Raw genomic sequence first — 27,034 nt, 5'->3', positions numbered from 1 at the left:
TCCTACTGAAATCGCTTATACTTGTCTTTCAGGTAGATTCCATTCTTTCTCGCGTATCGATTTTTTTCTTATCTCTAGGCGTTTGGTTTTTACTAGGTCACAAACAATTCTTCAGAACGGGCTCCCGGATCATGCACTGGTTATTTTAGAGTTGGAACTGGGTGAATGTAAGAAAACCGCCAAAAGATGGCAGCTAAAGAACAAGTTACTTACCTTCGGTAACGCTTTTTCTGAAAAAGCGTTACCGAAGGTAAGTAAATTGTTCTTCTGATGGATACATCTGCCAGTGGATTCCTCACCTTGTGAATAGATTCCACAGCAGTCCCCACTCCCGGAGGAGGGTGTCCATCCCTCTATACCAGAAAGTCCTGAAGGACGGATCGCGCAAAATGTCCGTCCCTCCTCACCTCGGTGTCTAAGCAATAATGTTTTGCGAAGGTGTGGAGGGAGGCCCAAGTTGCCGCCCTACAAATTTCCTCCACCGGAACACCCCTAGTTAAGGCAGATGTAGAAGACTTTGCTCTGGTAGAATGAGCCCTCAAACCCTCCGGAGGCTCCTTACCAGCTAGGGAGTAGCATATCGTGATGCACAAGACAATCCACCTGGAAAGGGTGCGCTTGTGCACCGCTCGACCTTTCCTGCAGCCAGCAAAGCCCACAAAGAGCTGGTCATCAATCCTGGAGTCCTTTGTCCTGTCCAGGTAGAAGCTCACCGCCCTCTTAGGGTCCAAGCGGTGAAGTCTCTCCTCCTCCTTGGAAGGGGGAGGATAGAAAGAAGGAAGGGTAATGGACTGCCCCAGATGGAAGGGAGTTACCACCTTAGGCAAAAACGCAGCCCTGGTCCTGAGTACCATTCGTTCAGCATGAATGGTCAAGAATGGGGGTTTTGAACTTAGAGCTTGAAGTTCACTTACCCTCCTTGCCGAGGTGATCGCAACGAGGAATACTGTCTTAAAGGACAACAGCCTCAAGGGACACTTGTGTAAGGGCTCGAAGGGAGAACCCATAAGATAGGTTAATACAAGGTTTAAGTCCCATTGAGGCACAATAAAGGGAGTTGGAGGAAACTTGTTTGTAAGGCCCTTTATAAAACGAAGAACAATAGGTGACTTGAACAGCGATGGCTGATCCGGCAAACAAAGGAAAGCCGATAAAGCCGACAAATATCCCTTCACAGTAGCCACAGCAAAGCCTTGCTGAGCAAGAGAAAGGGCAAACTGCAAAATGTTAGACAGACGAGCCTTCAAGGGATCAATGGACCTCTCTCCACACCAGCAAATAAATTTAGACCACCTATATGAATAAATAGATTTGGTGGAGTGTCGCCTGGCCGATAAAATAACATCCACCACATCCGGCGGGAGAGAGAAAGAATTCAGGTTGCCCCGTTCAATCTTGAGGCATGAAGGTGTAAGCTCTGGAGGTGGGGATGTAGAACCTGCCCCTCCTATTGCGAGAGGAGGTCTGCCCTCAGAGGGAGACGGAGCGGAGGGCACGAGGAGAGGTGGAGAAGATCCGTATACCACACCCTTCTTGGCCAATCCGGGGCGATCAATATGACTTGGGCCCGGTCTTGGCGAATCTTCCTCAGAACCCGAGGAATCAAGGGTATGGGAGGAAATGCGTAAAGGAGTCGTGAGCCTCAACTCAACTGAAACGCGTCCCCCAATGCTCCCTGCATAGGATACTGGAGACTGCAGAATGACAGACAGTGCGCGTTCTCGCGGGTGGCAAACAGGTCCACCCGAGGAGTCCCCCACGTCCGAAAGACGTAACGAACCACCTCCGGATGGAGCCTCCACTCGTGGTTGGCTGAGAACTGCCGACTGAGACTATCCGCACGCACGTTTAGCACCCCTGCCAGATGATTTGCCATCAGACAAATCTGATGGTCCTGAGCCCAGGACCATAGACGCAGGGCCTCTCTGCAGAGACAAAGAGACCCCACTCCTCCCTGTTTGTTTATATACCACATCGCGGTAGTGTTGTCCGTCAGGACTTGAACAGACTGACCGCGAAGGGAAGGGAGGAAGGCCTTGCGCGCCAAACGTATCTCCCGCAATTCCAGAAGGTTGATGTGAAGCAACCTTTCCTCTGGATCCAGATCCCCCAGATGAGCACCCCACCCTAAGGTGGATGCATCCGTTATCACTGTGGCTACCGATGGAGGAAGATGAAAGGGCTTTCCTTGAGACAGATTGCCCTCCATGCTCCACCAAGATAGATCCGCTGCAGCTTCTCTGGAGATCCTCACAGACTCCCTGAGATCTCCCTTGTGCTGATACCACTGCTTGCGGAGGCACCACTGGAGCGCTCTCATGTGCCAGCGTGCATGGTTGACCAACAGAATGCAGGAAGCAAACAGACCGAGCAGGCGAAGGACCTTCAGAACCGGAACGACCGCTCCGTTGTAAAATAAAGGAATCATTTCCTGAATGTCGAGAATCCTTTGAGGAGGAGGGAATGCTCGACAAACAGTAGTGTCCAGTACCGCACCTATGAACAGGTTGCGCTGAGAGGGCACCAGGTGAGATTTGGGCACATTTATTGAAAAACCCAAGTTGTACAACAGCTGAGTTGTATCCCGCAGATGATGCAGCACCTTCTCTAGCGACTCCGCCTTGATCAGCCAGTCGTCCAGATAGGGGAAAACGGAGATCCCCGACCTTCTGAGATGGGCTGCCACCACTGCCATCACCTTCGTGAAGACTCGGGGTGCAGAAGTAAAACTAAACGGAAGGACCGCAAACTGATAATGTTGCAATCCTACCGTAAACCGGACATACTTCCTGTGCGACTTCAGGATGGGGATGTGGAAATACGCATCCTGCAAGTCGATCGACACCATCCAGTCCTCCTGATTCAGCGCTAGAAGAACCTGAGCAAGGGTGAGCATCTTGAACTTTTCTTGCTTTAGAAAAAGATTCAAGATTCTGAGGTCCAATATCGGACGCAATCTGCCGTCCTTTTTCGGAATCAGGAAATACCGGGAGTAGCATCCCTGACCCCTCTCCTGCTCTGGAACCACCTCTATCGCACCTTTCTGAAACAACTTCAGGACTTCCTCCTGCAGGAGAAGACGATGGTCCTCCGAGCAAGCCCCTTGACAAGGAGGGTAATTTGGAGGGAATTCCCGAAAGGGAAGGGCGTACCCATTTTCTACAAGATCCAGAACCCAGAGACCTGTAGTTACAGATTCCCAATCTTGTAGAAAATGGGTAAGCTGGCCCCCCACAGGACCAGCATGATCCAGAATGTCGGATCTAGGGCTGCTTTGCGGAGGTGGGAGGGGCAGAGGAAGAGAAAGAAGAGGAGGAGAGTTGACGGCCACATGAGCGGCCCCTGATTCTTCCTCTGTATCCTTTGGACAAAGAACCTTGCTGTTGTTGCTGTTGCTATTGCTGGGTCTGTCTGAAAGAGCGAAAAGTCGCCCTTCCGAAGCCTCTATATCTTGTGAAAGATCCCCTTGGCTGGGATTGAAGGCCCAACGACCTAGCCGTAGCCTTGCTCTCCTTGAAGCGTTCAAGAGCAGCATCCGCCTTTTTACCGAACAAACCAGACCCATCAAATGGCAGGTCCATCAAAGTCGACTGCACATCCTGGGAGAATTCAGGGGACTTTAGCCACGCACCCCTCCTGGTGGCGACAGAAGACCCCATGACTCTGGCAACTGAGTCTGCTGTGTCCAGTCCACTTTGAATTACTTGGCGTGCAGCCGCCTGGGCATCAGTCAGAACTTCATTGAAGCCGGCCCTATCTTCCTCCGATAACTTTGGTGCCAATTTTTTCGCTGAGTCCATGAGCGCATGGATATAGCGCCCCAAGAGACAAGTTGCGTTTGTCGACTTTAGGGCCATGCTGGCCGATGAAAAGACCTTTTTGGCCAACTCGTCTATCTTTTTGGCCTCTCTGTCCCCTGGAACCTGAGGGAAGGCACCCTTGGACTTTCCGGACAAGCAGCCTGAACCACCAGGCTCTCAGGCGATAGGTGCGAAGTTAAAAACTCAGGATCCCCTGGAGCCGCCCTATACCTCCTTGCGACTGTCCTAGAGACCGCGGAAGCCGAAAAATGTTTACGCCATACCTCTAGTACAGGGTCAATAATGGCCTCATTCAAGGGCAACAAAGGCTCCGAAACTGCAGAAGGCGAATGCAGCACCTCAGTAAGAATATTAGACCTGAATTCCGTGGTTGGTAACTGAAGGTCTAACAGCTCCGCAGCCTTCCTGATGACCGCATGATACGGCGCTGCATCTTTTGAGGGCTCATCTGATGGTGGAGTGATTTCCCACTCAGGAGACAAATCCAGCCCACTAGCCTCCTTTAGCTCCTCAAACACCTCATCAGACTCAACCAGCTCTCCCTCTTCAGCTTCTTCCAAAAGACACCTCCTTTCATCCACCACTCTCTGTGCTTCCCTTCTGGATCGAATCCGCACCAGCGGCGTCGGCGGCACCGTGTTCGAATCCGACGGCGCCGGCACCGGCGTCGAACGTGGATCCGCAGGAGCAGCCGGCATCGTACGAGGTCGAGCCGGCGCCGGTGAAGAGGGAAGCGGCCTCGACATCCTCGGCGCCGGTAGATGCCAAGACGGCATTGCCGGAAAGAACGGCATGAATGGAGCTTGAGGATAGACCTGCGGCACTCCCAAATTAAAAGCCATCGGACCCATCGGACCCGCAGGTGCACCAGAGGTATACATGGCCCTTGAAAACACCCCGTACATGGCATTTAGATAATGCGAGGGGTCCTGACCTGGTCCAGGGAATGCAGGGTACTGGTCAGGTATCACCGGACTCGGGCCTGCCGGAGCCGACGGTGGAACAAACGGCGTCACAGGCTCACCCGGGGCTTGAAGATCCTCCACCGGGGCCGGAGACGGAGCCGGAGATGAAGCCGGAGATGGAACCGGCGTCGGGGATGGCACCGGAACCGGAGATGTAGCCGGAGCCGGCGAAGCCACTGGAGAAGAAGGAACTGGAGGTGACGTCGGGACTGGAGAAGGAGACACGGACTCCCTCTGGCGTCGAGTCGGTGACTTCGACTTCGGAGCCGAACTTTTATCGGAGTGATGATGAGAAGAATGCCTCTTCTTCTTCTTATGCTTCTTGCTTCTCGAAGCATGCCCCGAAGTCGACTTTGACGCCGACCTCGACCTGGATCTAGACTTCCTTCTTCCTCTTTTTTCCTTCTTCATCCGAGCGATGAAAAGCTTTTACGCCGACCTCAACCTGGATCTAGACTTCCTTCTTCCTCTTTTTTCCTTCTTCATCCGAGCGATGAAAAGCTTTGCCTCCCTTTCTTTAAGAGCTTTGGAGCTCATCTTTTGGGGGAGCTGGAACAACCATCCACATCGTGGTCGGATGAGAGACACCAAACACAGTCTTCATGTAGGTCTGTAATAGACATGTGCTTGCCACATTCCCGACAGGGCTTGAAACCCGACTTCTTTGTCGACATCTTCTCGAAGAGATACAGATGAAACTCAGAAGAATACACAAAGTAACAGTGAAGCTACTAGCAACGATTCCCGAAATCCGTTGGCATCGACGGCGCGGAAAAAAGGGAACTGACGTCATCACGCCAACGAGGTCTTCTTATGGAGCCGGTGACGTCAGTGGAGTCGCGAGCGGAGCCGTGTCTGTGTGACGTCGTCTTCGACCCCATCGGCGTGGACTGCTACAAAAGTTTCCGAATGTTGCTGGCGCAGGGGATATTCACAAGGTGAGGAATCCACTGGCAGATGTATCCATCAGAAAAATAAGGCCTTGGAAGTAAGCTTCTACAGTAAAGACGTGGACTCTGCCCTAACGAAGAACAAAAATCGACAGGGGGACTGGGGAATCCAGACCAGTCTGGTGGCACCAGTTAAGTACCCAGCTTTCCTAAAAGAAAGAACCTCCAGCACTCCGATGGACATCAATGAAAAAGTTTGATCTATAGTAACAAAACTAGGCCCTCAACCAGTTCCATACTGTGTGACCCCCTAGCAGGATAAAATTACTCGCAAGGAGTACAGGAAAGCAAGAGTCCCCTACCAGAGGATGAAAGAAGACCACCTCTGGGTAATTGCTCACGAAATTATAAAATCAAAGGACCAAAGGAGATTCTGGAGCTGGGTTAACAAATGTGCCAGACATCAACTGTAACAAACATTACTCCTGCCGAGTGGAGGCTCACATTGAAACACTCTACGTAGAGCCCACTAATAGCAAACGGTCTGGCCACCACAGCTCTAGCCATGCCAACTTTCAGACAGGATGGGAGCCCACCATCAACATAACACCAACTAAAGTCGCACTTATTATTTAAAAAATTTACCCAGGAGGGGTGCCCGGCCCAAAAAGCATACCGACGAAGGTGTACAAAGCTTTGACGCACAAGTGGGTTTTACTCTTGTGCTCCCTATTCGAGGTAAGCAGAATGGGTCGATCGAATCCTGACTTCTGGCAAGGTACTCTCCTTGTTCCCATTCATAAAAAAGGCTCCTGTTCTAGCCACCAAAAGTACCGGATGAACGCTCTCCTTGACGTTGAAGGGAAGGGCTATGCAAGTATTTTACTTCAAGAATTCACTACCTGGGTGGAAGACCGCATATTGAGTCCATACGCTCAAACCGGATTTTGAAAAGGCTGCCACGTCAAATACAACCTGACCTGTCTGGCTCACATGATCGAGTGCACGCTTGCCACAAAAGGAAAGTCGCTGTATCTGGGGTTCATCAACTTCCAAACAGCTTTTGAAAGCGATTTCTGCCCCAGATTTGTGGTTCAATTAAATAATTGTGGTATCCCGCTATCCCTATCAAATGCTGTCATCGCACTGTACACTGATACCTGGGTAAAAATAAGAGTTTCTTCTGAATGGTCAATGACTAAAAAAAAACATGACCAACAGGGGCCTAAAGCAAGGGTGCATAATGGCTCCACTACTTTTCAATCTGTACCTATCGGACCTGCCCGAGTGGCTGGCTCTCACTCGAGCATTTCCGCCTAAAATCACATCCACCAAAATTCAATCAATACAATACACAGATGACACGATTCTCCTTGACCGAACCCCAGTGGGCCTCCAGGGGCTCTTTGTCTCATTGGCCTCGTACTGCAATATAAACAAATGTGATGATGTTATTGGGGCAACGAGCCAGAAAACGCTTCTGGTACATCGAAGGAAAATCCATATATCAAAACTTGGTCCAAAGATAATCTTATTCTAAAACCATGTCAACTAGGTTTTAGGAGTAGAGTAGGCACCACTGAGCAATGGTAAAGACCTGCAATTGGGCAAGGTGGCAGGCCCCAATGGCCTTCCAGTCGAACCCTATAAAGGGGTAATAAGCATAGTGGCAAAACATATGCTAAATATGTTTCAGATGGCCAACGATATAGGGTACCTCCCAGAAGACCAGCGTGCGGCTACCATTGTGGCCATACCTAGACAGGGAAAATCCCCCAGAAATGTGTAGCTCCTATCGGCCCATATCCCTACTCAACCAAGAGATCAAGGTCCTGACCACCTTTCAAAGGGAATCCTGAGAAAGCCGACCTGACGACTCGCTAAACAAAAACTACTCTTGGGCGAACCCAGACGTTCCGGCAACAGGAAACCTAGTGAGGCTCATCAACAGCCATGGTCATGTTCGGAGTCCCAGACTTCCAAAAAGATCGGGACCTCACTTTAAACCAGTATTATGTCCAGAAATGACCAGCATGGATCTCGTGCATTAGCCCCAAGTAATAATTAGGTCTGCCTATCAACTCATCAATACAACAAACAATGGTCCTGACTCAATACTTCACAATTCAGTAATGTGTCATCTCATTACGTTTGGAGCTGAATTTCATTTATCATAGCTCAAGAAACTAAATTTGAAGCAATACAACATCCTACTTTGGATTTAGCGGTATTTATTTATTTACAACAATTCGTATAAAAGTTCGGCGCAGGGTTGCTCCAGAGGGAACGTGCATAGAATAAGGGTGCTGAGAAGTGAGTGTGTGAAGAGAAATTTCTCAGAAAACAATAGAAGAATTAAGATGCATAACAAATTAGACGGTTTACAATTCACCGTACAGGGTGTCCTGGTCACGTATACATAGATAGAGTCACAATTTTCAATATAGAATCCAATTCATATTTTGGCACGTTGGGTAAGGGACGTGTACCAGGCTCATTCGTAAGGGGGTGTCGACGTTTCGACCCGTCTTAGGGTACTGCGGTAATTTGTTGCCTTGACCATGCGGGTCTTCTTCAGGACAATAGAGAAGGAGGGGCAACCTGACGGAGTCCTCAACTTGACTAGGGGGTCTAAAAAGGAGGGAGGGGAGGTGTCAGTTAGATAATCAGGATGTTGTATAGCTCATTAGATTAACACCTGACAGAGCGGGTGTATGCTTACCTAGCGTGAATCCAGGATAGGTTCAACCAGAATTCTATAGTGGCAATAATTCAAAAACCATGTGTGTGGTCCACAGACACTGGAACTGAAATTAAACAGAAGTGGACGGTGTCAGGGCCAAGTCGGCGATCTATTCGCTGGGATGCGCATGTGGGGGCATAAGATTATTTAAAATTCACAATACCTGCAACGCGGACTCAATCCGATCAGCAGTGTAACACAGGGAGCCAATTTGGGCATCACATATCCCGGACAAGGGCCGTTCTGTAACGCGGACTCAATCCGTTCGGCAGCTTGTTCCAGGGAAACCGGAATTCAATTACGGCAGTCGTTCTAAGGGGAAACCAAGGGGAATGAGTACCAGTAGGCCCGCGTCGTGGATTAGGAACTGAAGGTATCCTAGCGTTCTTACCTGCATCTAATGCAGAGTGTGTTCCCGTGGCGTCTCAACCGGAGGAACCGGGGGCGCATGCGCTCTAGTTATATGAAGCGCACCGGGTAACCGTGCACGTCGTGACGGTGCGTCGTTAAGAGAGTCAGAGTAGAAAGACTCACCGGGGCAAGGCCTCTGTAGTTCCAACGGGGCTAATAAGGTCTGTGTGTACCGGGGGTAGGATACAATTGGAACAGCGATTTAAAAACAATACTCCAAATTCAAATGATTAATCGGCACACAGTCTACCAATTATGGTCATGTATCAGTGAATCCGATATAACGAATATGCAGATCTTGAAGTAATAACATTTCTAAATTTACAATAAATGAATGTAACCTGACAGACAATAGAACAATAGTTCCAACATATATTAAATAAAACATACGTATTGTTTAACATAACATAGGCAATCAATGTAGGGGCCTAGATCTTGAATGCCACAACCTCTCAGTCTCTCTAGCAGCTTAGAGTGCGAAATCGTGTCGAATGCTGCGGAGATATCTAAGAGAACAAGGATGGCTGATCCTCCCGCATCCATGTCTAGCCTCAGTGAGTCTGTGACCGCAAGGATAGCCGTTTCCGTGCTGAAGCCCGGTCTAAAGCCTGATTGCGAAGGATCCAAGAGATCGTTCGTTTCAAGATAATGATTCAGTTGTTTGTTTATGGCTGCTTCTAGTGATTTTGCCAGTAGAGGGAGCAGTGATACGGGCCGATAGTTAGCGAACATGAGGGGGTCTGCCGTTGGCTTTTTCAAGATAGTGCGAACGAAGGCTTCCTTCCAGCTAGGAGGGATGGTGCCTGTTTCTATAGAGCTGTTAAATATAGCTCGGACTTCTGCGGCACAGCATGGTGCAATAAAGGCCATAACCCTCGGAGGGCACAGGTCACTGGGAGCCCCGGACTTAGCCGATGCGAGCAAGGAGAGTACATCTTTAGTGGTTAGCGGTTCGAATTGACTGAGCTGGCTTGAAGGCTGTAGATTAGGTTTGGTGTAGCTTGTGGGCTGGGTATTGGTATTTGTTCTCTATACTAAGTAAAGAACGCCCCTGTAGCAGTGAGTGACCAGGAGGCAACACGACTGGCACTAGGACAAGAATCCAGTGGTACAGTCATGATCCCTTTGAGGCTCCAGTGCAAAGGACTATTGACACACAAGACGTTCGGGCCAGCATCTCGAAAGCTGATGATAAACAAGAATATGACCTCACCCGAAAAACAACAACAATAAAAGATGCAGATAATCTCACACAACCAAACTACGCAACAGACATCAGCAATTTGACCTTACCTGTCGAGGTAATAAACATGGCAAATTCCCATACCCCGACCACCACCACCAGACACTCCAGGACAGGCTGTGACGACTAATATTGCTGTTACATTTATTCTTACCCCATTATATTTTATTATTGGTATATTATTATATTAAGTGAGTCAATGTATGTATTGTTCCACTAGAAGATCGAGAACGGAGGTGAAAGAATTAAATTAGATCCCTGCAAGGAAGGGTCGCTTCGAAAAGGAGGCTTTTCTTTTACATCGATAATCGTAATAACAAATGGTTTTGTTGTTATTATTTTACGGTTAACAAGTATAACCGTTTATTGCTGTTCCTACTTGTTAGTGTCATTGTAAATATTACTAGCTGTAGTATTGTTTTTATCTGCAATATGTTCGCTGGCATTTTATGTTTTCTTCCTTCGGTATTATTTCTAGTACTATTTTTTGAAATATTGGAGGTGTTATTATTAGTATAATATGCCTGTTGCAGGTAACCGAGGGCACGACGTTACCATTAGCTGCCTGCAGTTTCATCTGCCTTGAAGCAGGAAGTCGGCCACCTGTTTGCTTCCCGTGCCAGGGGCCACCTCTGCGTTGATTCACATAGTCAACTGGTTACAACATGATGCCACCACCTTGGCAAAGAGTATGTAATAGCACTCTCCGCACAAAATGACTCCACCCTCTACAATGATTGGGCTGATAATCAAACGCGCTCAGAAGTGACCGAACGGCTGTGACCTGCAGCGTTTACAAAATTCCCAAAATGACCAGCAACATTGAAACCTCTTTTTGAGGAAAGAGAGTGTCATTTGCATACATTTAGTGCTTTTAATAGTAGTTCATGGATATTCTGGTCTACTACGAGGAGTACGTTCGCAGCCCAGGGCAGCGCGAGACCCCCTCGGAGAGAATGTCTCGTTTACAGCTTGTACTAAGAATCCCCGTTTCTGGATCCGCCTCAGCGAACCTCTCTAGAGAGGAGATGCCACCTGTATGGATAAAAAGAACATTTGAAACGCGCCAATCCACCTGCAGTACGCACAAATCGGATAAGTACACATCACACATGTATTTAATACAATTGTTTAGCGGCGTATTCCTATTAAGTAAAGCTTCGCGGCGCTGTTCTAGCTTTCATCTCCACCATGCTGTCTTTCTATAATGTATTTTAGCAAGCCACCTTGAACGTTTTGGCCCCGATTCTTAGAAAAAATGTGTAAAAGTACTTTTGTAAATTTCCTCTCCCGCTCGAACGTGCCGCCTTTATTTGGAATCCATAACATTTTCCAAAAGTATGTCTGGGAGCTGAGTCAGTCGCAGGCTTCCAGCCAGACTCCCTGGAAAGTCATGTGACTTTTGAGTAGTATTGAACAATGTAATATAGCCTTATAGCCCGCTGTAGCGGGCTATACCGGCTGTTAAAGGCCCGCTGCAGCGTTAAAGGCCCGAGCCGAAGGCGAGGGACTTTAACAAAGCAGAGGGACTTTAAAAGCCGGTATAGCCCTGCTACGACGGGCTATAAGGCTATTAGAACATTCTGCCACTAGAGGGCAGAATGTTCTAACAAAACAAAGCCTTCAGGGAGCGCGAGGGGATTCAAATCCCCTCAGGCTCCCTGAAGTCTTTGTTCACAGCCAGAGCTGTGAACAAAGACACATTGGAATGTTGGTGCTCCGGGCTTATACCAGCCATTATAAGCCCGGAGCACTCCATTGTTTTCAATGGAGCTTCCAACATTCCAATGTTCTAATAGATTTTATTAATCACGATACAGTTATTTAGAGCTCTTACATGATAAAAACAATGGGTTAAAAAACAAAAAGGTAACATGAGTAGACAAAAACCATGTACATAGTCTAAGGGGACCTTTTGAAAACCTTTTTGGTCAAGTCTCTAATAACTGTGCTAAATGATTGAGAGTGCTGGCCTTGAAGGTACCGTAGGGTCAGTTGATGATAACTACTGTGCCAGCTGGTTGTTTGGTCAGGCAGTGGGCAGTGGCCACCATTGCCCTGTCACAGTGATTGTCCAATGATGGTGCGACGCCACACAATTAAAGCGCCAGTGCTTAAAAAGTGCAGCAGGGCTGACAGTTTAAATTTTAGAGTCCACGTGTACAGAGCATGTAAACATTAAAAGCCCCAGCCTACTGCATGCCAAGTTTATGGAAGCCCTTTGCAGCACAGACTGGTGTATCCCAACCTTGGTACAGGGTCTGTATGCAGCACAAGCCAAAGTGGTGCGAAAAAGGAAAGTTTCATTAATGATCTTCCCTCACTAGTCTGTAATAGAGGGCGTTTCTCGTTCACTAAAAGGATTTATTTGGCACTTGCTGAGAGCATCTCAGCCATGCACATTCAGAGGTATACCTTGTTTTGTTGCCTTACCCATTCTAGGTTGTTACTTTGGCACAGCGGAGGAACTGTACAAACAAAAGGTACTTAGTATCAACATCTAAGTGTATGTGATACATGTTTGTGGCCGGTGTGATACCAGTGGCGTAACAATAGCCACTGCGGCCCTGGCATTCTGGGATTTACACGACCTCCCCTGGGCACTTACAGCTTCTTCCAGAGGGTGAGTCTATATATCATCATTACCAACACCCACCCCGGGCCTGAGGATGATGTTGGAAAGTGCAGCACTTACCATCAGCATCCTCAGGCTCACAATGGAAGTGCATTGGGTCAAGGTCTCCGGTATATGTGTTCTTGACACAAAATTAGCTCAGGAGGCTGAGCATGTGTTGCAGACGTGTGTAATTACTCAGTTTCAACTTGATAATGTCACGTCAGTCTTTCACTCCTCTTGACTTTTACAGTGAGCACCTTGAGCTTGATAATTAAAACATCCCTCTCAGCATGTGTGCGCCCCTACTCAGTGTAACAGTGTCTGTTGTGTCGGCTAGTCTACGAGAACCAAAGCTTCAGTATGCCTGTGATTCAGTGTGCCTGCGTGTGTGATCACGTGCTTCGGTGCACCGGTGTGCCTCTGTGTATAAGTGTGTCTGTCTCACGGGGTGCGTGTGTTTCTCAGCATGTGGATGCATGTGTGCCAGTTTGTATGTCTGTATGCGGGGCTCAACAGGGGATAAAAGACATTGTCATTTACAACGCCAATACTTGATTAATGCTTCACGAAGAGAAAAAAAAAAATTACATTTTCAATGCCAATAGCTCAAAACAAGGTCATTGCGAGACCTATTGCATTGCAAATGCTTTTTTTGCTGATAATAGCTCCTGGTCTGACCACATGGCATGTTGTAGGAACAAGTTCTCCAAATCTATTAACTCACTTCCTAGCCTACCACAACCGAGGATGACTGGAGCTGTCTTAGTTTTTTTTTTTTTTAACTCCAGTACATCCGCATGGCCACCTATGGCGCAGAGGGCTGGGACTTCTCAAGGGGCTGCAGCATCCAGTGTGAAGAAAATAGCTTTTACCGGAAGCTTTTAGGTGCCCCCATCTCCACGCCCCAATACGCTTGCCGTAGCAAATTGAACTTACTTGATATCAAAGGCTACATACAGTCACGTTCTGCTTTCTCGTGGCTAGCTATTTGGGGGAAAAAACGCGGCCACCCTCACACAAGAGATTATAGAAGATTGCCTTAAATGTGAAAAGGGAATGTACATTCCATGGCTAGCTGAGGTGCGCTCAAGTCTAGGCAGGATTAACTACGAACACATTTTTGTAAGCCCAAATGAGACAGATACTGTTAGCAAAAGAGAAGTTCGAACTGCAGTCTATACACATTACATCAAGGCATGGCTAGACAGGGAGTCCAAGAAACCATCTGAAGTTGCTTTTATGTCAATCGAGATTACATTTTACCAGTTGGCTAGCTACCTTACAAAACCTATAGGTCAGTGGGAGAGGGGACTCCTTTTCTGCTTAAGAAGATAGGCACTGTGAAATTTTTACTTTGCTTTCCCCTCGGTTTTCATGCCAATCTTGATCTTCTGCCTTGCCTGTGTGATGGCCAGAGCAGGCAAACTATATTACACTTTTCATTCTTTTGTAAGTTTTATAGAAACTATGCCAAATTACCCTTAATCTGGTCTCTGTTAAACAACCCTAAATACACTTGGAGTTCATTTCTAATGCACTGTTTGAATGCACAGGAAGCCCACGACATATGGTCAAGTTTGTTACCCATAGGTGTGGCTGAAAAACTGTTATCCAAACAAGCAAAGATCTTGTCAGCCGAACATGATATGCTAGGCTTGAAAAATCTTTCCAATGGCAGCTGGGCGTCAAAACTTTATGCTCCTGAAACCCTACCACACTATTTAACATCCGCCATGAAGCCGTCAGTGAAACACCATTTAATGAGGCTACATTTTGGTCTAATACTTCTGATGGCATATAAGTATGGACAGAAGTATAAGGAAGACACGCCCTCTCAGTGCCGTTTTTGCGGCAAAGGGGAAGAAACTTTAATTCATGGTATATGCATTTGTAAGATCCTGCGCCCCCTGCAAATTTTTGGCTCCGTCCAATTTGGCGCATCCTTAACTTACGGACATGCCAAGAGGCCGTAGAGGAGTGCATGAAGGGTGACTCTGCCCAGATGGACGCCCATTTTGTCAAATTCATGTCTACAATAAAATCTATTCTTCCTACAGAAGACCACTAGGAATTTTAGCCACGCCAGACACAAACTCTTCTTAATAGAGAAAGAAAACTGTTTTTAATATCTCTTTGATCTCTTTGGAAGAATTGCAATGATTTGAAGTAATTCTGCACTAAAATCTATCTTATCTTATCTATCTCCTATACAGCGACCGAAGGGCATGGGTTAGAGTCAAGGGTTCTGTGTCCAAAGGCTTTGCATTGCGGTGCGGAATAATGCAGAGATGCCCGCTGTCTCCTACGATCTTAGTGCTGGCATTTGAGTCCTTGGCACATGGGTCCGGGGAGACCATCTAGTGCGGGACATCAAGGAAACTGGAGAGTGGGAAAAGCGTATCTCGTTCTACGCTGATGATATACTCCTTTTCGTCACCCAACCCTGTGGCACGGTGGCTAGCCTGCTTCACAAGTTTTGGCTTTTCGGTAGCTGTTCTGGCTACCAGATTAACTGGGACACCCCACCTAGATTGGCAAGTGATACGCCTTTGCTTGTGCAAACATGGTTTAAGTACCTGGGTATCCAGGTGTCCAGGGACCCTAAGGATTTCTTAGAAGATAATCTCCTCCCACTGATTGAGCATTTTAGGGGGGATGTGACGCACTGGAGAGGCATCCTTTTGTCTCTCATGGGCAGGGCGGTCCTCTTTAAAATGATGGCCTTGCCCCAGTTTCTATACATTCTCCAGGGAGCACCTTGTAAGGTCCCACCCGAACACTTCAGAAAAATAGATGAGGAATTACGCGTGTTCCTTTGAAATGGGGGCGCTCCATAATAGCACTATACTAGTTACAGAGCAGTGTGTATGATGGAGTCTGGCAGTCCCAGACATCAGGAGATACTACTGGGCAGCGCAGTTGACCAAGGTCAATGCGTGGGATTATGCTGACAAAGAGGAGCCGTTTTATCGAGTGGACCGTCAGGCGATGGGCGAGAGGGGTTACCTAACGGCGCTATACTGCAAGAACGAAATACGTCAGATGCCACTGCACACCCAGACAGTGATTCAAATATGGCATGAGGTCCATCAGTATTTAAATTGTGCAGGCAAACTGACATAGAAAATCCCTCTCTGGGACAGTGATCTACTAAAAGATGTGGGAAACCTGGAATAATTCCACAAGTGGGGACTACTGGGGAAAGACTCATTGGGTGACATTTGGCAAAGCCGGGCCCTGATTGCGTTTGAGGAGTTGCCGACAGAGTACAATTTGGCAGAAACAGAAAGGTTTCGCCACTTACAACTGAGTCACGCACTCAAGAGACATCACAATGGGAGAACAATTAATGAAGTACACGCCACTGGAGGACAGGCTTCTGCTAGACCCTATGACGGCAAAGGCCATCTCTCTGACGTAAGAGAAGATCGTACACAACTCCCAGGATCCCCTGGGGCTGCTGAGGGAGGCTTTGGAGGCCAACTTGGGACTGATGGAGGACGGCGATTGAGATGAGGTGCTCCAGAGTCCAAGGAAAGTGGCCATTAGGTCTCATTCAAGACTAGTACAACTAAGAATACTGCACAGGTCCTATTTCTCTAGGTCGCTTATGTATACACTGGGATGCAGCGACTCCGACAAATGTGCTAGGGGCTGCATGACCGAAGGGATCAGTTTTCCACATACTGTTGGAGTGTCCATCTATCCTGGGGAATTGGTGAGAGATTGCAAGGGTTATGGTGGAGGTCACATGGTGGGGGTCCCACTAGAGGCGAGATGGCTTCTCCTGTGTATAAGGGATTAAGAGGCCTGGCCTAAATACCAGAAGAAGTGGCTCTCACTAAACCTGACAACCTGGAAACAACACTTGGATTGGTGTAGTCAGGCAGAGAGAGTTATATATCAAAGCAGAGGCTGTTCCAGGAAGTGGGAGAAGGGGGTGTACAGAGGGAAGTAGCAGGGTAGCCCATAGGCCAGGAATGATCCCCCTGTTTTTTGACACTCTGTCTCACGCTGACCTGGATGGGGTGTTCCTTTGATGAATACAGCCTATGGGTATCTTGGTACTCAAGATCTAACAATTGTTAAAGTGTCAAACCCTGTGTTCAATGTAATATTGATAAATCTGTGTACTGTAAAATGTTGAATACACAGAACGTTTAAAAGACTAAAATAGAACAGTCACATCACTCACTAGCTACTCTTCTTACAGCAGATGGACCGCCCTCCAGGTATAGCATGATTCCCCTTTCAAAACCCTTCATTAGGTTAACAACACACAAGGTCTCTTCAATTTAATCCAAGCTTTAATAAATAAGAAACATATTATACTAACACATACAGCCCGAACACTGACAACCCTGACTTTCGTAGACAGATATGGAACAAATGCATTTCATGATCAACTCAAACCGATACTGTGGGTTGGTGATTTCTATTTAGTTGTAAGCAAGTATCTGGACTGCTCAAACTTTGAGACCTGCATGCACCACTATGCTGTGGCAGCCCTAGCGGACATTATGAACACTAATGGGCTTATATTTCTATGGAAACATAGATTTCCACACAGCATGGGCATGACTCAACCACTGGCTGGCCCCACATAATGTATGTGGATGGACCAAAGTGGTTGAGCACCTTGCACACACCTTCTCTGATCACTCGTCTGTTAGATTGAAACACCCAAGCCTTAAACTCCCCTTATATTGCATATAAGTCACACTTAAGGTAAACCATGGGTAGCCGATAGGTCCGGGTGAATTGTATTTAAAGGGTTGGGCATGCACTTTTAAATTTTACATGTACTGGTAGTGAATAACACCTAAAAGTGTTTTTCACTACTGTGATCCCTACTTCTCTCATAGGATAACATTGGGTTGCCTTATTACATTAAAAAATGGTAAGTTTTGATTGGGACCAGGTAGCCAATTCATGTTTGTTATCTATGAAATTTGAATAAAAAAAACTCTTTAGCAGTAAAGTCAGATTTTTACATTATTGTTTTGAAAATGTCACTTTTAGAAAATTGCCATTTTCCTGCCCTTAGCCCTTTTGTGTCTGCCGCCTGTCTTGGGTCACATGACTGGATGTAACTGACAGACTTTGGGCCGGAATCACAGAACTAACTTAATACAAAATCCTAATCCTACTACCATTTTGGTATTCACAGAAGGCACTTACTCATTTTGGTATTCACAGAAGGAACTTACTCTTTTGGTATTCACAGAAGGCAATGAAAGTTAACCGTAAGTATTCAGATTCAAATAGGAATTGATTTATCCTTATTCAAAGGACTGGACCAATGAGATATTTAGGTTTACCTGCAAATTAAACTCGGCACATTGCACCTTCCCTGTACGTAAAGTTGATTGACTTTTACAAATAAATATCTGCTAAGATTATGTTACACATTATCGTGAACTCAGTGATACAAATCGCAACACAATTTAATTTGTTCTTTTCACATTTTTCCAAAACTGCAGTTGGAGAAACTCAATGCGGGGAATGAACACTTGTCCAACCTTGTGAGTATTTATTTGCATTTTAAAATAATATTTAGTCTGGGGTTAAAATTGAAGTTGGAACTGTGTCTTGGTCGCAATTGCCGTGTAGGTACTTTACTGGCATTGCCAACCTATCACTTCCATCTGTGTAATATGCTAACAGCTTCTGAAGTAAAGGTCTTCTCATCCAGAGTCTGGCCTCTGTAAAGGATTCTAGTGTAATCTATAATGTTCAATATTTTGAAGTGTGTCTGTTTCTCTTTTAAATCCTAATTATCACTCCTATCCCAACTCCTTCTCTCCTCTCATTGGACAGTACAGGAGCAGATGCATAACCCTTATGAAACAAGCCTTAAGAAAAGTGATCCTGTAAGCATGTTATAGTCTAGAGCTTTAGTGTGTTTTTTTCATTGTTTGAAATTAGTGTAGTGTATCTTTTCAGAGGGGGACTTTTTATTGGTTTTAGCCATACAACAATACTCAGTAACGTAGGATGGTGTTGAAACCACTTTAAACTTTCAAACAGAAAATAATGTTTTTTTTCAATAAGCTGTTTTTATATAGCAGCAATTCTCATTCTGGGACTTAGGCCATCAGTACTATGGCTGTCAGAGGTTCCATCTGCCCGATTACAATAGGACGGCCGTGCTGGCGGTTGTAAAATTCCTTTTTCTACAGTGGCTTGTGCTGCGACCCAGGAAAAGAGCCGCAGCACAAGCCGCTGTAGAAAAAAGCACTTTGTGCACATCAGTGCACCGTGTGCCAGGCACCCAATTGGATCCGCAATTAAGGAATAGCTTCCCATTCAATCCTGTGGACCTAGAGGCCCATAGGATTGAATAATTGCATGCGCAATTTGCAAGTACCAAATAGGTATTCGCAAATTGCGCATGCAATTTCAAGGGTGCCAAAAGGACACCCTGATGCACCCCTGAAATTGCCATGTGACCACATGTTGCGCACATATATGCCACAAGGGCATGTGTGTGTGTAACATGGAAATTTGAAAAATGCACTTTAGTGCATTTTTCAAAGTTTTCGTAAATTACTATCAACTTTTAAGTTGATGGTAATTTGCGATCCCTAATTGCGAAATCGCAATTCACAATTGCATCATGCAGTGCATTTAGGGAATTGCAATTTGCGAGTCCCTAAATGCATTTGCAATTTAAGTAATCGCAAATTTTGCGATTAAATTGCAAATTTGCATTTGGGTTGATGCATCACAAATGTGAAAATACCGCTTGCAAACAGGCAGATTCTGCCAACCTGCCCCTTTGCTATCAGCAGAATGATGCATGTGCCCCTTAGTTTCTTTCGTAGGGGTGTGCAAACTGTTCATACTTTCTGTTTGCGTAGTAACACTAAATTATACAAACATTATATCTGGCTTTTGTGTGCTATTTTTCAGCACAAAGTGCATCTTTGTTTTGATTTCTTTTGTACCAAAATATAGCTCAAAATGCAGAAGTGCAGCGAACTGCATCTGCTTGCATTGTGTCTGTCCGCATTGTTCCTTTGCTCCCACGATAGGACTGTACAGCCAAATGACCCCCCAATTACACCATGTGGTGTAATGGGTTAATTTTGCGGAAAAAAATGTGTGATGCTAGAAATTAAGCAAATTGCACAGGTGTAATCGAAATCCCACTTGGGCCTAATTTCTACGAATATAGAATATACTCTTACATTTCACAGCATAAGAAGGGCTATTGATACATATCTAGGACTGACTGAAAGTGGCTGTTGGACTTTGCCCTTTGTGGCAGGTTCACCCCTGAACTTTTTGCCTTAAGCTCTGACATAGTGGTAGTGATTTTAGGCCTCTGAGCACTTTAGCACTGTGGCCTAGTGTAAAGTGCGTGCGCACTCTGAGTGCATGTGGTGAGATTGGCCTGCCCTCCCATAGGAATGCATGGGGGATATGTGTATCCATGGTAATTTCTGGTATGAGAGGAGTGCAGGGGTGAGTTTTGTATGTATGAACTTGTGAGAATAAATGCTGCACAATGGTGTGCGCAGATTTATGGTGACTGGTGGAGAAATACCACTTTTAGAAGTTTGCATTTCTGTGTGCCGTGTGTCTGCCTGCCTGATGTGAATTGCATGTCTGGCTTGTGATTGACAGGAGCTGAGAGGTGTGGGTGACTCCAGGAGACAGGGTGAGTCAGCCCAGAGATGAATAAAGAGATCTGCATGCAGATGGGAGGGAGGAGCTTCACCTGAGACCTGAATAGGGCTGTGCCTTCCCTCCACAATGCTGGCTCCAGCCCCTGTGGTGTGTCTGATCACTGAGCCCCCACCTGAGAAAGGGGAGAGGAGCTGAGCAAAAAAAAGTGCTCCAAATCACCCCTAAACCAGTCCTGACTGTTATCCCCAAACCCTGTGCTGTGACACAAAGGGAAGAGTGATATAAATATAGAGGCTGTGACCCCATGAAAATGTCCAGTGTGCTGTATTTGTGCTGTTCCCGCTGGGGTGTGCTGCTGCTGGGGCCCAGGGGGAGGCTGCCAGGAGGGCTTGCCTCCCTGGGCCCTGCATTGCCCCTTTATCTTTGAAAAGGACTCTTCTGGAGCTCTACGTGCCTCATGAGCGCTGTGCTGGATTCTCATTTTGACCGGAAAAGGAGCGAGCCGGCTTTGCAGCGCCGGGCTGCCTCGAGGAAGAGAGAGGGAGTCCCTAGCGTGGGGACTTCCCCATGATCCGTGGTTGCGGGTGCCCACCCTGCTTATTATTTTATTTGGGTGGTGGGTGCCCAACCCACATGGCCGCTTTTGCTGTTGAATAATGCCTACCCCGCGTTTTCGGCATTTGCGGGTGCCCACTCCGCCTCTGAGCCGTGAAAACGGTCACCGCCGCGGCCAGGAGGAAGCCAGGCAACATGGTGCCTGGCGGCGGGCGGGACTTCCGGTTTTTCGAGGGAAGTCCCGCGCCCGCCGCTGGTTTGGGGAGGGGCGGCCGAGTGATGTGAGCGCTGCAGCCCGGGGCTCCCGTGGGCAGATGGCAGCCCCGGCAAGGAAAGGAGGACGGGAGCCTACCCCTCCTCCACACGCACCGCGGTACAGTCCCAGGTCCCAGGAGGGAGCCCAGGTGAAGAGAAAAGGCGGCAGAGACCGCCAATGGCAGCGCAGGACTCCGAAGGAGGGAAGGGAGGCCCCACGCCGCGACCAGAAAACAAGCAAAGTGCTCCCGGTCCTCAGCGGAGAGAGGAGAGCCCTGCCTTCGCCTGTCCCGGTGAGTGCTACGAGTCTGAGCGGCCCCGCCTGGCAGCGGGCCGCTCCAACGTTTGGGGGGCATGTTCCTTTGGTGAAAGAGCGCCCCAGTGGGCCCCAGAGTTGTAGGGGCAAAGCGAGGTGCATTGTTGGTGCCTGGGCGGTCCCGCAAGAGAGCGGGCCACCCTAACAATGGTGGCATGGTTTGAGAGCCACGGGGGGTCCAGAGGGCACATACGTGCCGGGGCCCCCCTTTTGGAGTGATGTCACAGCTGCACCGCAGTAGCGGGCAGTTGCCACGTGGGCACAGTTGTTCGTAGGGCCCTGAGGGGCCCATGCCCATTTGGCCACCTTGTGTGAGAGAGTCCCTGAGAAGGACAGAAGAGGCACAGTGGTGCCAGGCCTTATCTGATTCACAACTGCCCAGCAAGTAGTGGGCAGCTGCAACGTTTAGGCCATTCATTCTTTGGGGGTATTATTGTGAACTGAGATAGGAGTGAGATGCACTCCTGTGCCCTAGCGCAATGGTGCACTTTGAGACTCTGCTGCATTGGCAGCTGCCCTGACATTGTGGACATAGGGCACTTTGAGCCCCCTTGTAAAAGGCCACTTGGCCAGGGGGACTGTGAGGGTAATAGGGCTCCAGGCCCTAATGTGGTTTATGTGGTGCTTGGAAATGTGATTCATGTACTATGATTTATGCATCCTGTTTTATGCATATGCGTTTATGTGTGAGGTTATTGTCTAATGCGTTTAGACTTATGAGGTTATTGCATAATATGTTTATGCCAGTGAGATTATCTCCTAATGTGAGTTATGCTTAGGAGGTTAGGGTCTAATGCGTTTAGACTTATGAGAGGGTTGCATAATGTGTTTATGCTGGTGATGTTGGTGCAGAATGTATATCACGCCTAAATGTGATACTGTGCATAATGTGATTTTATGTTACAGGTTGATGCTAAGTACAGTGATTACCAGTGGTTACTGGTTGTACGTTTATAGTATGTTTTAATGTTACTAAGTTCGATTTGTAATCGTTCTGACAGTGGTCCAGTGGGCCCTGTCAGGTGTAAATAATCTCTTGTAAATATGACCTAGTGCCAGGTGGCGCCATGTATATTATGTGAGTACTATTCTAATGTGTTATGAGAATACAAAGGCTATTTTTTTATATAACCTTGTGTGGAGTTCCTTTTGTCGTGTGCCTGGGATGTTGTTGCTGTGTGCGTGCGCAAATGCCTTACACATTGCCACCGGGATAAGACTGCTCGTGCCAAGCTACCAAGGGGGTGAGCAGGGGTTATCTTTGGTGTGTAACTCCCTTGCCCTGACTAGAGTGTTGGGCTCTGCCTGGCTTTGGCGCAAGCCTTAGCCAACCAGAGATCCCATTTCTAACAGTGGCCCACATGGCAATTAGAAGTTGAAAGTTCATAATTAAAAACCTAAGTATGAAGCACAGGCAATTCAGAAATATGATGATGAATAGTGGCAAATGTCATATAGAAAATAACACATTTTACCAACAAATAAACATAAGTGAGATACACAAGCTTTCTCATTCTCAACAGTCTGTTTCTAGGTTAGGTAATGCTGGCAGTGGGAAGTTGGATTAAGATGGGCAGGGATTCCGCAGTCCACATTTTTTTACCTGTATCGACGTTGAATCATTTCTATTAGTCCATACAAAGGTGAAGCTAAAAGTATATTGTGAGAGCTCTGTTGATATTTGTGCTTGGAATACAGTGCAATACAATAAGTCGGATTTAAGTGCATTGTGAAAGTTCAGCAAATTTCCTAATTCCAGTAGAATAGTGTATAATGGAAATCAGGACAGAGATGTATGTGAAGGTTCTACTGATGACTGGGTACGGGGACACCTTTACATGGGGTAGGGTGAGACCAAATTGAATCTTCGGCTGTCTTTGAGATGAGATGCTAAACACACTTTTTCAGTGGTTAACTTAAAAACAGCTGTTTACCCAATTATTCACTTTGGATTGTGGACAAACCATACAATGAAGAGCATTGCTTGCGCACCACAGTTTAAGGGCCATATGTACGACCCTTTTTTGAGGCCGCAAACAGGAGATTCTCCAGTTTGCGACCGCAAAAAAGAGTAAGGGCATGTACATATACAATTTTGTGAGTCACTGACTCGCAAAATAACATTTACATCTCCCGCTATTAGGAAGGAGCATCTGAAAGAAATTGATATCCAAGAGATTTAAGAAATGTATTGTGGATAAAAGCAGCACAGCAACAGGAACCTTCAGATGCTCAGGGAAGCCCAGTACAACTGGCCCAGTGCAAGCTGAAGTTCTACAAGTACATTCTAAATGGAACTAGAATGTAAGAGAAAACACAACAAGCATAGTAAAAGATACATGTAAGAATACAACATAACTCCCTTATATAAAAATAATTTTAAAAAAACAAACAGACAAATGAGCAACTAATATTGAACAGGAGCATACAAAAAAAACTATCTAACACACCCTAACAATTTCGTGGGTAAAGACCTTGGGCGAGAGGAGTCTTTAACTCTCAGAGCAACAGAATCATTGTGTAACATTGTGGTATCACAACTAGTGTGAGGTAACTCCTGAGATCTGACGGGAGCAGGTAAATTTGAATGCAAGAGATTATAATTGACCTGACTGGAATTATGGATGGGCCTAGTATTCACAGGACACTTCTGACATTCCAAATCTTACCATCCTGAGTTATAAGTGAATTTCTAAAAACTTTGGTGATTTTAATGGATTTAGAGAACTTGCTCGCACACTTGCTTAGGAAACGAGGTTTTTTAATTCTCACATATTCACCTCCTCTAAAATTATGCTCCTTTGTATTCCATATATTGTCATACCATTCTCTATATTTTTTTTGTTTTTCTTTAACAATAATGCTAGTATCTATACTGTTGCAATCATTCCTGATGTTATTGTCACACTTCTCTTTGAGCCACCATGGACAAATATGAGAAACAGGCTCTCTTCCCTTCAACAGACGAAATGGGCTGACTTCAGTAACAGAATGTGGAGTAATTCTTTACATCCACAATTTTCCCTTAACGCATTCTTCCAATCCTGTGTCTGCTTAAGAATATCAGATATGTAATTCTTTAGTACAAGGTTGAAGCGTTCAACCGTGTGGTGCATACAATGATGTAGTGACATGTTTGATATTGTGACATTTAAGATACCCTTCCATACCTTTTGAAGTCAACTGAACCCCATTATCAGTGACAATGACTGATGGACAACCTTCTCTAGCGAAAATCTCTTTAAAGAATTCAACAACTCTAGTCGTGGTAGCCATCGGAACAAATTTGACCTCTGGCCATTTTGAGTGGTAATCTACTAGAACTAACGCATAATGGAAGATTTAAGAAAGGACCAGATATATCAAATGCCAATTTCTTCCAGGGTTCCTCCGGCCATTCAGTACTCTTAAGAGGAGGAACACAGACTTTAAACATTTTTTCATTAGAAATGCAAACATCACACTCCCTAACAACACGATCTGCCATGCGGTCCATTCCTGGCCACCAAAAATAAGATCTAATTAAGCGTTTCATAGCCGACATTCCTGGATGTGACTTATGGGCTAACTTAAGAATTATCGCACGCACTCCAAACGGTGGAACACACTTTCCATTTTTAGAAACAAAATCACCCTCTAATTCTAATTGTTCTGCAACATTAAACATGGGAACAAGTTCTTCGCTAATATCCTTTCTCCTAGGCCAGCCTTCCAGAATGTATTCCTTCATTAACTTCTACAGAGAATCATTCACTTCACTAGATTTCCATGACTCCTCAGATATATCTGAAAACGCACCTACTACAACATCCTGAATAGTAGTAACAATTTCTAATTCATCATCTTTTATATCTGAATCTGAGTGACAAGGATGACGTGACATAAAGTCTGCTGTAACATTTTTCTGGGACAAACTCAGCCTTAAAACAATATTCTTGCAACCTGGATGTCAACCTAGCAATTCTAGCTGTGGAGTTCAACCCTCAACCTGGAGAAAGTATGTTAACTAAGGGTTTGTGGTCTGTTCTCAAAGTAAAGTTCGCACCCCAAATATAATTCCTCTAATGTTCAATTGCCCATACACATGCGAGTAACTCTTTTTCTATAACGGCATAACGCCTTTCAGTCTCATTTAGGGTTCTAGAGGCAAAGCATACATTCCACTCTTCATTTCCACATTTTTGTGAGAGTACGCCACCAATTCCATATAAGCTTGCATCAACAGTGTTCACACAATGTTTGTTCATGCAAAAAGGTCTTAGAATTGGAGCATTTAAAATATCCTGCTTAATAACATTGCAAGCATGTTCTTGTTCTTCTGACCATTCAAACACTTTTTTTTTTCTCAACAATCTCCTCAAGGGCTTCATTTTACTAGCAAAATTTGGCACAAATTTAGAATAATACTCGCACATTCCTGCAAAAGCTAGTAACTGTTCCTTGGTCTTTGGAGAAGGAGCATTTAAAATTCCATCAACATTAGATTTTTTAGGAATCACTCCATCCCAGGTTAAAGTATGACCAAAATATTCCATCGACTTTTTAAACATTTTACATTTGTGAGCTTTAAGAGTCAATCCATTTCTTTTTAATCTATCACACACTAGTGACAGATGTTTTAGATGTTCTTCATCATTTGAAGAAAAGATCAAAATATCATCTTGAAAGCATTTTACGAAGCCATCAATGTCTTTGAAGATGTTAAACATTATTCTCTGAAACAACGATGCCGCAGAGGCCAAACCAAAGGGCATTCGGTTATATTGATATAAGCCCTGTGGAGTGATGAAAGCTGTTAACATTTTAGAATCATCTGTTAGAGGAACTTGATGATATGCTGACCTCAAATCAAAAGTGGAAAACACCTTTGCACCTTCCAATAGTGACACCACCTCGTTTATATTTGGTAACGGGTGACAATCCACAACAATTTCAGAATTCAATGCTCTTAAGTCCACACACAACCTTAATTTTTTATCCGGTTTGCGGACTAAAACAATGGGTGAAACCCATTCAGATGAATTGATAGGTTCAATAATGCCCTCTGATGCTAATTCTGTTAACATCTCTTTTAACTCATCTCTTACATTTAACGGTACCGGTCTAATTTTTTGTCTAACCGGTGTAGCATTACTTTTGAGTTTAATTTGATGAGAATAAAGTTTCCCTAGAGAGTCTGTGAAAACTTCCTTATATGAATCCTTAATGAACTTTTCCATATCCTCAGGTCCTGTAAATGAGATGTACATATTATTAAATGATTCATCCAATACCTCGGGTTCTTTAAGTCTTAGATTCAACATTATTCCAAGCTTCCATTGGTCCCTCCAACCTAATACATTTATCCCTTTGACTGAAACATACAGGTGTATATCTGCCTTTCTGGTCTTGAACACTATTGATGTTTTGAAATAACCCATCAAGTCAATTCGTGAACCATCATAACTTACTGGATTTATATCTGGTGAATAAATCTTATCCAAGTCAAAAACACCCATAAGTTTTTCCTCAAAATATTGTTTAGATATTATTGTCCAGAATCTGCCATGAGATCTAAATTCACATTACATATCTGAACCACAC

At 45.7% G+C, this 27,034-nt stretch overlaps 1 protein-coding gene across 1 annotated transcript in view; it reads left to right on the top strand.

Annotated features, from left to right (window-relative positions):
- Window positions 1–27,034, top strand: part of LOC146805187 (uncharacterized) — a 450,239-nt gene that overhangs the window by 366,975 nt on the left and 56,230 nt on the right. The window contains exon 4 of the mRNA XM_085623778.1: window positions 18,174–18,215. Coding sequence (XP_085479904.1) covers window positions 18,174–18,215 — 42 coding nt within the window. The remainder of the gene's footprint in view (window positions 1–18,173; window positions 18,216–27,034) is intronic.

The sequence above is a fragment of the Triturus cristatus genome, chromosome 8, assembly GCF_964204655.1.
Source record: "Triturus cristatus chromosome 8, aTriCri1.1, whole genome shotgun sequence".
NCBI classification, from domain to species: domain Eukaryota; kingdom Metazoa; phylum Chordata; class Amphibia; order Caudata; family Salamandridae; genus Triturus; species Triturus cristatus.
This window is presented reverse-complemented; position numbering and strand designations above follow the sequence as displayed.